Source organism: Linepithema humile, chromosome 7 (genome assembly GCF_040581485.1).
Source record: "Linepithema humile isolate Giens D197 chromosome 7, Lhum_UNIL_v1.0, whole genome shotgun sequence".
NCBI lineage: Eukaryota > Metazoa > Arthropoda > Insecta > Hymenoptera > Formicidae > Linepithema > Linepithema humile.
The window spans coordinates 22,020,131-22,032,687 of NC_090134.1; the positions used below are offsets into that span (position 1 = coordinate 22,020,131).

The 12,557-nt window shown below is 32.6% G+C and overlaps 2 protein-coding genes across 16 annotated transcripts in view; one reads left to right on the top strand and one right to left on the bottom strand.

Moving 5' to 3' along the window:
• The first annotated feature begins 884 nt into the window (after positions 1–884).
• Positions 885–4,328, top strand: LOC105673537 (farnesol dehydrogenase). The gene is made up of 5 exons (XM_012369255.2): positions 885–1,232; positions 1,805–1,931; positions 2,519–2,651; positions 2,873–3,010; positions 4,147–4,328. Exons 1-5 carry the CDS (start codon positions 929–931, stop codon positions 4,243–4,245), a joined length of 801 nt encoding a protein of 266 aa, XP_012224678.2. The 5' UTR covers positions 885–928; the 3' UTR covers positions 4,246–4,328.
• A 313-nt stretch (positions 4,329–4,641) lies between these two features.
• Positions 4,642–12,557, bottom strand: part of LOC105673530 (dual specificity calcium/calmodulin-dependent 3',5'-cyclic nucleotide phosphodiesterase 1-like) — a 99,905-nt gene continuing 91,989 nt past the window's right edge. For all 15 annotated transcript variants that reach the window (XM_012369228.2, XM_012369233.2, XM_012369238.2 and 12 more), the window contains 7 exons: positions 10,888–11,137; positions 10,250–10,507; positions 9,571–9,740; positions 8,988–9,233; positions 8,565–8,794; positions 8,306–8,401; positions 4,642–8,238 (listed from right to left, as the gene is read on the bottom strand). In XM_012369228.2, the coding sequence (XP_012224651.2) occupies positions 8,147–8,238; positions 8,306–8,401; positions 8,565–8,794; positions 8,988–9,233; positions 9,571–9,740; positions 10,250–10,507; positions 10,888–11,137 (1,342 nt within the window). In that variant the 3' untranslated portion in view covers positions 4,642–8,146. The remainder of the gene's footprint in view (positions 8,239–8,305; positions 8,402–8,564; positions 8,795–8,987; positions 9,234–9,570; positions 9,741–10,249; positions 10,508–10,887; positions 11,138–12,557) is intronic.

Consider the following 12,557-nt stretch of genomic DNA (forward strand, 5'->3'; position numbering starts at 1 on the left):
GAAACGATCAACGTCAATGGCATGGCACGGACTCGCGTCTTCGTCCGCCAAGATTTACAATAATCGAGATTAACGAGATTACGAATAATATATCGGACGTATTGATTCGAGAGAAGTAAAGGGAGACTTAAGACAGGAAGAAAAATTCATTTTGCATACCTTTAGCTAAAGAATTAATAGTATTGGTCGAGTATTGTTAAAATTTCCTTGTTTACATTACAAAATATTGAGTGACAACTTGCTAAAAACTAATTAGTCATTATATCAGTATAGCATTAATATAGCAGAAATATCAATTTACGATAAATCAGCAAAAACTTGCGATGTTGCGAAAGAAAACTGCAACGCAATTATACATTTTCCAGAGCCAATAGAATCAAAGATCAAATAAAAATTAATCTATAGCCTTTTATCGCAAACTTTTACCACATAAAATTATGTAAGTAGACAAAATAATGTTTATGAAAGTTTGTATAATTTCTATTATTCGTTAATTATGCTTTAACAAATAATAGAAATTTAAAAAAAAATTTAAATATTTTAAAACTTATATTTATAAATATAAATTTTAAAAAATTATTAATTCTCAATAGATGACGTATAGATGATGTTCTCTTTAGCATAACTGCTGTCTACTGCTTATATAATATATTTTTTACATTTAAAACGTTTCATGCCAGTAAATTATTCTCCCACGTTTTTGCGCTCCGACCATGTTTTTGATTTCATTACTTTAGATGACACGCACAAATTAAAAAAAAATAATCTTGTTATTTCTTAGATACGACGTGTGCAATTGCTCGTCTCCCTCCTAAGTCAATTAATCGTTGAGTACCGTCATTGGTGAGCTAACATTGGTGAGGGTAAAACTATAAAAGGACTGCAGCGACTCAACAGATCAGCAGACCGACATAAAATTATTATCGCGATGGAACGTTGGGCAGGAAAAGTTGCGTTAGTTACGGGAGCGAGTGTAGGAATTGGCGCAAAAGTAACCAGTGCTCTCGCTGAAAATGGTATGAAAGTGATCGCCGTCGCGAGAAGATTGGAAAATTTACAACAATTGGCAGCGTCTCTTAAACGCGAATTTAAAGCGGAAGTATATCCAATGCAATGTGATGTCCGACAGGAAAAAGATATTCTTAATGTATTCCAATGGGCGGAGAAAGAATTGGGCGGTGTTGATGTACTCATTAATAACGCCGGTGTGATTTCGTCTAAAACAATTATAGGTAAATTATGATATTTTCTCCTTTTTTTTCTTTTTTCCTTCTTTTACGAAAACGCGATTTAACTATAAATACTTTTTCGTATAATAGTAAACTTTATCAAATTTATATATTAATTTATTATTAATAACGTAATTAGAAGTTTTATTTGCCATTAATAGATTATTGATAAATTAAAGTTTTGAAAATAAAACAAAGATAAAAAAAAGAACGATATGAGCGGTTCAAAAGATAAAATAAATATCTCCATTTTTTTATCAGCAAAATACATAATTGGTGTTTAACTTTTTAAAATAAATTACTTTGATAATTCTATTTATCAAAGATGGCCTCAAGATGGCCAAATTTTTTGAAGATATCAAAAATTATTACTACTAAAATGTTTCGATTCTGTTCGAATTATGCTTCTATTGCGAAAAAGTACTTGTTACCTTAAAACCGAGTTGGATATTTTTCAGAAGCAACAAAATTTTAATTATCCGTAAAATTAGTGTGCTTTTTTAAATATTTTTATAATAGGAATATTTTAAGTTGGTTTCACACATTTGATGTTATTCGCAAATCTTTGTTAAAAGAGGGATCGACGGATGAATATCACAAAATTCTGGATGTGAATGTAATCGCAACGGCAATTTGTTCGCGACAGTTGGTGCAATCCGTCAAAAAACGAAAAACGTCAGGTCACATCATTAATATTAACAGGTACAGAATAAATTATTCTATACTTTATTATTAAGTGTATTAAATGCGAAATAGACGTTAACTGGAGAATAAATCAATTAGTAACATATATTAATTAAAATAATTATAAGAAATATTCGTACAACGCAAAAAAATCTTTTGATAATTCGATTAATTAATAATTTTGTGTAAAACAAACAATTTCTGAATATTGATTCGACAAAAAGCGGTAAAACATTAAATGTGCGATCTATGCTACCTAGCAGTAGTGCGTAATGAAAAGCTAAATCGCAGCTGGTATGCGCTGTCAAATAACATTTGCTTTCAGTTGTTAATTCTTACCGAAATCCTAACGTTATATATTCTTTTTACAAAATTATTCTTGCCAACATATACATTCTTACAATTTCGACGATTTTTCGAGAGTATCAAAAGACGTGCATTCCAACTTTCATCGTATTTTGTTTCATTAAAATTCATGTTTATATATTTGTCTATATATGTATATTCATGATTTAAGATGCGGTTTTCAACCATTTTACCTTTACTCTTTTTACTTTTTTGACTCTTTTTTTGACACTGTTAATTTATTTTTATTTTATTTACAGTATAGCAGGACATTATGCAAGCAACATGGTTATGCCAATGAGTGTGTATTGTGCTAGTAAATATGCTATCACTGGCATGACTGAAACTCTGCGCAACGAAGTAAGGGCCGCTCAAGTCGATGTAATAGTCACGGTATGCAGATTTTTATGTTAAAATTGATGTTAAAAGTTCTTCAGACATATGCAATATTAATCAAAGCTAGTAAATAAATATGTATGTCAATAAATAACTTAGTTTGATAATATTTAATATATCTCTTTCTTCAGTATCATAAGAAATAATCAGAAGTTTGCAATAATAATGATAAAATAACAGATATATTCTGTAAATAAATAATAATTTTACAACAACAGAGCATCAGCCCTGGCGCCGTAAAAACAGATATGGCATTCGAAGTCTTCCCCGACGCTAAAAAACACTTACCTATGCTACATGATAAGGATATTGCAGATGCAGTGATCTACTCCCTACAGGTGCCGCCTCGCGTGCAGGTATGATTATTACAGAATAATATAATAATTTATATTTTCTTTATTCCGTATTCTTTCTTATTTCTACACCGTAAATCTGTAAAAAAAAAAATTTTTTTAAATTAAATTTGAGCAAAATAATAATTATCTTGAATAAATAATAATTAACATATGCATGTTGCGTTATTAAATTAAACACACACTGCCGTATTAATGGCACGCACTCAGGCAGTCGGTCGCACTGCTCTGCCGTGTCGAGCGCTTAAAATTGATCAATTTTCAAAACGCTGTAATTTGGCAAAAATCATCGTAGACAAAAAATTAAAAAGTATATGAAACATGTACTTTTACGTTCAATAGGACGTTTTTAAACAAATTCTTTATTTTAACACTTCTAAATAAATTTGAAAAAACAATACATATTTCAATACCCTGTAGCCTGATAAAACAATTTTTATCGCAAAACTTGTGACAAATGTCAAAAACTACAACATTTTACCTACACTATGCGGTTTTTTTTTTTTTTTAATTTTGCTACGATTTTTTGTCGGAATTATACGACTTTAAAACCAACCCTACATTTTGGGAAAAGTAACGTTTACCATCGGCAGCAGCATTACGTAGTAAAAATACAAATTTAGCTTCAAAGTCGTGTAACTTGACTAAAAAAAATCGTAGTAAAATGTAAAAAAACGTGTTTTGTCGGTAAAATGTTATAGTTTTTGACACTTGTTATAAATTCCGTAAGAATAATATTTTTATTGCATTGCAGTGTTGAATGTACGGAATTTTAAAAACAAAAGAATTTATTCTTTCGAGTTCATAAAAATAAAATATTTTTAAAAAAATTAAAAGCACATAAAAATACAAACTTGAAGATTTCATCAAAGTTTTTTCAATTTTTGGTGTGCAAATAATTTTTGGTGTGCAAATGATTTTTCGCCGAGTTTCAACGATTTAAAAATTAGCTCAATTTTGAACGTCGAAAAAGTGATTTCCATTTTTTGTGAAATACGAAGTATAATATGATGATACAAATGTGCTACTCAAATAACTTCAATATGTTGTATTACAGTAATAAATTGTAAAAATTAATTTTAGTTTAAATTAAACATTAATTTCATTCTAATTACACAATTGTATTTTATCTGTTGCAGATATGGGAAATCACAATGGCGCCAAATGATTGGAACATAAACGATTTTGTCGCAGCTAGGTCTAAGCAGTTGCAAAAGCTTGACGAAACAAAAAAGTAGAACAACGAAACAACAAAATGTATTAAGATAAGATACATCAAAACAAAAAATAAATAGAGAAAAATAGAAACTTTAAACTAAAATTTTCATATTTATAATTTTTCCAAAACTGGGATAACTATTTTTATTATAAAAAATTAGAAAAATTATTAATTGTATTTCTCAGCAGTCCTTACTTTCTTTTAAGCTGTAACGGTTGTAAATTTATATGTAAATAACATTAACTATATAATCTGAAAACAAAATCGAAAATAATTATAAATCGCTTATTAAAAATGATGTAGGATTACGTTGATCTGCTCTTCTGTAAAAAAATAACTTAAATTACCGATAACTTAATAAATGAATAATAATGAAATTTTTGCATACCTTGCTCTGAAAATGAAATCGGTAGCGTTTAAGTAATCGAGTATATTTATTTCTCTGTAGATTTACGCAGAGTACAATGCTAATCACACACACAATGTGTCTCTGTGTAATATATTAATATATCTCTCGTTACGTTTACAATTTCATTACATCACATCGAACGGACATGGTGCTGGAATTGCCGGTTATGTACACATTCTTGTATTAAATTGTGCTGGAAAATGAAATTAGAGAATGTACAATCATTGCGATTTGTGACACATTTAGAAACGATCAACGTCAATGGCATGGCACGGACTCGCGTCTTCGTCCGCCAAGATTTACAATAATCGAGATTAACGAGATTACGAATAATATATCGGACGTATTGATTCGAGAGAAGTAAAGGGAGACTTAAGACAGGAAGAAGAATTCATTTTGTGTACCTTTAGCTTAAGAATTAATAGTATTGGTCGAGTATTGTTAAAATTTCTTTGTCATCTCGAACGATCGCGGCGTTCTCGCTCGACTCGTCGAATTGTCTGTTTAATTAATCGCTTACTTATACCAACCATTGAAAGGTAGTTTGTGTATAAAGCGTAATAATGCATACACGCTCTGTAGATGCCGGCGCCGCTTTATTCTTTCTCTTTTCTATTGTTAGATTTGCATCATGGTCTCGCATTACGCGTATATCGTATAAGGAAAGGCCAGTATTAATTTAAGGAGAACTCTAGATGATAAAATGACCGAGTCACGTGAATAAACTCGTAATGCGAATAACTGCGTCTAACGCATAACAGAGTTACAGTTAGCCTTTGTTTTCCAAGCTTGAAGCCGAAAAGCACACTTTGCCGTTTATTCATTGAGAACGACGTCAACAATCCAAGTGCGAACTTTAGACTAAAACCCGCGGATTTTATTCACGTGATTCTGATTCGACAATTTTCTTAATACAACCGTGTGATTTTAATATATTTTAATTCTATCACGCGTTTTGGCCCCTCGTCCGCTGCAGGAAGAAAAATTACAATTTTACGCAACCGGCGTGTAGCCAGTAACTAACATTTGATACTTACAAAAGAATTAAGCTAATTTTATGACACCTTATACCGCCAATAATACACAACATTCGCACCTCTGCAACAAACAAAATAAAATAAAAGTGATAAGATGAAACATTCTGACTTATACAACTAATAATTGTATAACGATTGAAAAACTTTCACTAGAAATTAAATAAAAATAAGCTTTAATTGAGCGTAGCAGCTAACCTTTTGGATTTCAGGCTTCTCTCTGAGCCTTCTATATGTAAGTTTTTGATTTAGTTCAATTAGATCACGCTAGAATCGCAAAAGGACAGTAAGAAGCAGATAAGCGATAGTTATTCATTGTATTCAGTATTCTGAAATATTTGTTGCGCGATCAACAGCAATGTGAACTGAAAATGAGGGGAATTAAATAAATACAGGACGGATATGTTCAATCTCAAAACTTGTGAGATTATCCTATACATCTTCTATATCGATATATGTATATAATATCTCTGTGACGATAAAACGTTTCATTCGAAAAATTTGCTAATTCTGTGTTCTATAATATACGCAATATTTATAGCGATTTCTCCATAGAGCCTTACCTCAAGTTATTGCCACGTACGTAAAATCGAAGTCGGTTTCGTCAGTACTTTCATTTATCATTTGTTATAAATCTAATGAACAAGACAAAACTTTTAAATCTAATAAATAAATAAGATCTCTCGAAACTTTTTTTATCTAATTAAAAAAATCACCTCTCAAGTACGCTTCGTTTTCTTACACAACCTAACTAATATGCACAAGAATGTGCCGAAAATATGCATACGTCTATAAATCATGGAATAAGAAATCTACAGTAACGGCAGTAATTTCCGTGTGCGATAAAAAGTAAAAGAGGCAGAACAAACTTCAAAATTTTTGACGACACCGAAAGACTTCGATTCTCTTACGCGTATGACATGGAACGATACGACGCATTGACACAATGTCAATCGTTACTCATCATGTCATGAATTTATGCGTGTCGCGACGCGCACTCGTTCACGGATATGTTTAATTACAAGCTTAAGTACGGACGTGTGCGTCGCTACGCGCGCGCATTTTATTATCGCAATATTGCGAGGAGTCCAACAAAATAACGTTCTCTTTTTCTTTCTCTATTCATATACATATATATATAAATATATGTACATATACACGGAATAGCGTACGATTCAACACTAGCCGTATCTTGTTATTTGCTTTTTTTTTTATACATTACGTACACATACATTAAAGCTGCACCAGTACGTGTATATGGATACACATCTAACGAACAGTATGTACAACGATGCTTCGCTTTCCGCGGATTTTCTTTGCAGCGGCTAATTAATAAACTCGAACAAGAGACATCCATGTTCCCGACTCCGTGCCGGCCCGTTGTAAATGGCTAGCGTAACATTTTGCACGCTGCGTTTGCAAAACCCGTGTCGGAAAAGCATCAAGCCGCAGTTATTCGCGAAGACTCTTTCTTTTCGTTTCTGTATTAAAAATGAACCAAAGAGATTGTTAAAAACGCAAAATCCTTGTGCAATATTCATCTTGTGCAATGCCTGTCGGCAAACGATAAAGAAAATAGCTGCGTAAATTTTCTGAGATTCTTATCCGATAAGTACGAACATCCTATAATCACCGTTGATAATTATAATTGATTTAGAAATATGTAGATTCGTTTTTCTAAGAAGATTTAGCTATTACGAACGCAACAAACGTAGATTCTTTAAAAGATTCAAATGTGTGTTACATTGTGTGTTACATTTAGCGTCGCTAAAACTTTTCTAATTAAATTGCAAAAAAAAAGATTATTTCCTGTCTAAATAAAATAACTGAAATAAATTTTTCTCTTTGGAAAACACGATTTAATTATTCCTTTCGTGTCAAGAAATGAATCGGAAAATCTCAAACAGTAGATTAAATAATATCTTTTCACGTCGCGTTAAAACAGACGAAATACGGTTTAAAATGACTCTTTTGATTTAGAATCCCGTTAAACTTTCCATTGATATTAACAAGTTACGCAAACGTAAAATCTTAAACAAAAAAATAAATAAAAAAGTTTCTAACCTGAAAAAAATGTCCAACCATTATAACATCGGCGGTGATTAAGTCGTGAAGAGCTGTAATTAATGAGATCATCAAGTGATATTACATATTGAGCTGTAGAAAATAATTAGTTAAGATATTTTTACGAATATTCTACGTGAGTAGCAGAACAAGTATGTGATTCGGGCCTTTGGTGTTAATCTAAACAAATTAATCCTCCTTACTATATGTTACGGATCTCCATTCATCTAATATATGTACGACATATATACTTCTATTTGTACTACCGAATGATGCTTGGCTCTCATTCTCTCTCGTAAGCGTAATAAAGAGTCTGTGAATTTCTGATAGATGCCATTTCAATGCAATCACGAGCTTTTCCGTAGCCTAAAACTACAGATACTCTTGAAAAATACAATCGCTCGTTGTATTTTTCATTCTTCGGCTGGAGCTTGCACACCTCCGCCATCCTCGTGATTACCGCTAGCTTTCTGCTCTTCCTCTTTTTGTGCTTTGGCTTCGGCATCTACAGACAGAAACATTGATTTATCGTAATCCGCAAACCTCATACCCGAATTGTGTGATAATTGTACCTCGAACCGCCTGCTCCTTCCAGATCTTCTTATTCTCCGCGAGACACGCAATCCAAGGTTTGCCAATTTTAAACCTTCTATTTTCCCCTCCCGAACCTGCAATACATTATTAAGTAATTAGTTAAATCGATCTTTAGACTAATCTTTAGACTAATATAATTAATTTTAAATTTATTCACATATAAAAATTTTTTTTAAGGCACAACAATTAAAAATAGCATAATCAATTAAAAGCAATGTGTGTTAAAAATAATCTAACCGTTGCTGGGCTCCTCCGGCGCGGTATCCTTGACATTGAGTGGCGCGAGAACGGTTTCCAGCATGTCGCTGCATACTTGCATGCTAGGCTCGACAATGAACTCTATGAATCCTATTTGAGATTCAGCTACCAATGTATTATTGCGATCGCATAAGGGAGAAAATGGCAATCCGAGTTCTCTTTCTTTGTCGCCTTGTCTGAAGAACTCTTCGAGAAGTTGCATCGTCCATCTACGTATTGAAAATTACGAATTTATCAGTGTAACATAAAGATTGTGTTTTTTCTGTTTATTAAATTATACATCAACAGAGACGAGAAAAAATCTTTATTGCAATTTTTCCAAAAAAAAAACATTCTTTTCTATCATAATTTTTTGGAAAAGAAAACAAAGGAGTTATTAACATTCTCCATAAAAATTCTTACTTGTGATGGAGATCCCATCTTTTAGCGGGATGTGAAATGTCGCAACAGTGAAGAACCAAACTGACGGCTTTACTCTTGTCCACACTTGGCTCCGCCAGAGTTAGCAGATTCTTCATGTTCTTTAACTGTTGAAAGTGAAAACTCATGTCGGTAGCAAGAACCATGTCAATCACAAGCGATCGGAATTCTCGAAATTCTTCCCTCGATAAGTTTTGCAATATGTTGCAATCATCTTCTCTGAGTATCCTATAATATACAATTGTATTGAAAAACACTGTTATGCGAATAGAGCATTAATGCTATTTCTACAAAAAGAAATATAGATTTTATAGTATTTGTTTTTTACTAAAAAGGATAAAATATTATTTCAATAAAAAAGCTTTAAAAAAAGATTAGTTATTATATAAAAAATTAAAAAATTACTTAACTTTTTTACACGTACTTGTAACAAATATGTATTATAATATTCTAAATTTGTGATTATGTAAAATTAAGATAAATCGCAAATTGTTCAAGAGAACCAATTCAATGCCAAAGCTCGATACTAATCGCTCGTGTTTTCATTCTTAGAATTTGCACATACCGGAAACTGGCCGAAATGTGATGATTTTCCAATACGGCTCGATCATTGTATAGGAGCGCTGTATCGCTACCGGACATTACGTGGAAATTGTTTGTGGTCCCAGTGTGCTCGTAATCGTGAATAAGCGCTGCCACAAGAGTGGCGAAAATCTCGAGATCGGTCAGCCAATTCTGGAATGAGTAACATCAGTTTGAAGCCAGTTTGTCGAACAAAAAATCGCCGAGGGAGCGATGAAAAGGATCAAATCGAGTAGAAAGAAACTTTTCTTTTTGCCAAACTAATCAACGACTTGATCCTTAATGAACCAATAGAGATCTTCATTCTATTATTTATACCAAACTCCGTGATTTCTGTTCTTTTATACTAAGAGATGTTGCCAACATTATTTCCGTGATATAAATTTATACTATAATAATGTAAAAAAGCTAAATTGCACATTTACATACGCTAATATATAATACATGTACCTGCAATTAAATTAAAATTAATTGTTGAAATAAGAAACTTGAAAGAAGATTTCGAAAAGGAATTATTGATCTGTAAAATCGATTAATCATTAATTTTCTATAAAAAATTAAGACACAAATTTAATATCACTTTTTGCATTTCATAGTATGATTCAAGAAAAATATAAAAATAATAAATGTATGAGTACAGTAGCTTCTTCAAACATACTCACCATCAAGCCTGTTTGACACAGGATGTAATGCATCGTTTGCGCAACATCGGCAGCGTGAAGGTTGTTATGGTATGGATTTCGATGCCTGCAATAACCTTCCTCGACTCTTCCGAGGAAGCACTCCAAAACTGCGGGAGGTACTTTAAACTTGTGAATCATACCGTATCGATTCAGGAGATCATAGCCTAGGTATTTCACCGGCGTGCCCAAAGCGGCCTCGTTCAAGGAAAACAAGTCGAACGACCAGTCGTCTAAAGTCTTGAACAATGCAAAGAGAGCAACTTAAATATAAAGTTCCGAGAACATTCAATGTCTCAATTTTCATTATAATAATTTGAGCGATATCTCCAGCTAACGCGGAGTTGGTTTTTCCTTCATTAATCAAACCACTCATAATTTCTGGTCAATAACGAAGAAGCAGTTTAACTTTCTCAAGATGCACATCAAGTATCAATAAGTTTTACATTTTGTTTTGAAACCAGCTTTTGAATTGATTAATTAAATGGACCCAAAAATATTTAATATATCATTCTGAAGCTCTTTTGCGATACACTGATTTCATTATTTAAAAATTATTCGCACCCCATTTCTTTCCGATTTCTACTGCCTACAATGCGAATATTCTCTAGCTGGTTTACCTTAAGCACTTTCACGACTTCCGGCGGAAATTGCATGAGGGCGGTATTCGTGACCCTCCTGTAGATCCGATCGACGAATATGCCCGCTCGGATGGCGTGCGCGACCGAGCGGAATTTTGGCTTCTCGTCGGCCTTCCGCCTGGTGGTGGCGAGCTGCCTGGTAAAAGTCGACGCCAACCACTCGCGCACTTCCGGCGGAACCGCATCCGGTTGCACCTCCGACAGCTCGTCGTCTTCGTCCGCAAGTCGTCTAGAGGGGGAAATCGCGAGGCGCGATGTTAGATCGGCGACGAGCACTGACATATTCGATCATGATCAAAACGCCTACCTTCGTTACGCTCGATCGAGTATCGAGCCGAGACGCTCGATGTCCTCGAAAACTGAGCATTGTACTAAAAAATACGCTAGGACCCGCGCGAATAGGCTCGCTCTACGGAAACGCAAACGAACCGGATAGCATCTATTTTCCGGACTAACATCTATTTTCCAATACGCTACGTTATTTTGTGTCAACATGATTTATGCTACCTATTTGTCTTTCCTTTCTCTCACACAAAATGTGTATCGTGAAAATTATGGCTCTATAGATCGCCGGAAATGATTATTTGTGTAAAAGTCATTAATTTTCTGATCATTGCGTAACGCAAATGAATTCCATATATGTGAAATAATTCGTCATCCTTTGAATAAAGACAAACGATTCGTGACTACATTCGCGATACGATCAATATTACACTACGTTCTATGAATGAGTGTAATTAACAGAATGTCCTATCAAAATATCTATGAAAAAAGAATTTTAAAGCCAATTTTTGTTCCTGTTATTAAAGTAATTTTCAGCAGATTTCAATATAGACCATTTTATATAATTTTTTAAAATGCATTAAAGCTGGAATTCATAGTCAATCATTATTTGACAAATAATTATAGTCTTATAAAATTCTAATTATTTGTCAAGCTGTACTTAATTCTTACAGAAATTTGGATTTCCAAATTTCCAATAATTTTTAATTTATAAAACGTTTAATTATTTGTTATTTCAAATTTGTGAATCATAAATTAAATTGCTACTTATTTAAAAGATGAATTTCTTGTAAAGACATAAAAGTTTACTAGCTATACTAAAAAATAAATCATCCGATAATATATGTCGACTATAATATAAATCGACTATAAATTCTTATTAAGGAATCAAAATTTATTGACAGTTTATGAATTCTAAATAATGATAAATTTTTGAAACAAAATTTTATAAAACAGATATTTTGATGATAAATTCATTCAAATAACTGAATAATAATCTATGAATGCGAATCTGTGATCAATTACGCGGTCAATCAAAAATTGAATATTATTTACGACTATGAATATCAACCCAAGTCTATTCTATTCTACACCGTAATTTATTTGCTAAAGTTCAATATTTATAAATTAAGTACTAAAGAATAGACAATTGATTCAACTAAAATCACAGCAATCACATTAGTTCGGCGAGAAAGTGCGCGTTAAATGTGCAAACTGGATAGGAGTCGTGTTAAACATATGAGTGTGTGATGGAGAACAGAATGAGGGTTCGTGTAAAAACTGAAACATTTCAAATGAACCGCTGCAATCTCTCGAGCGTGTTTCTATCTAAAACCTGGCTTGATGCACAGATTCACAACAGTGAT

Coding starts and splice junctions, on each gene's coding strand:
- LOC105673537 (XM_012369255.2), top strand. CDS start 929: ATGGAACGTTGGGCAGGAAAAGTTGCGTTAGTTACGGGAGCGAGTGTA. Junction 1,932..2,518: donor CACATCATTAATATTAACAG/GTACAGAATAAA, acceptor TTTTATTTACAG/TATAGCAGGACATTATGCAA. Junction 3,011..4,146: donor AGGTGCCGCCTCGCGTGCAG/GTATGATTATTA, acceptor TATCTGTTGCAG/ATATGGGAAATCACAATGGC.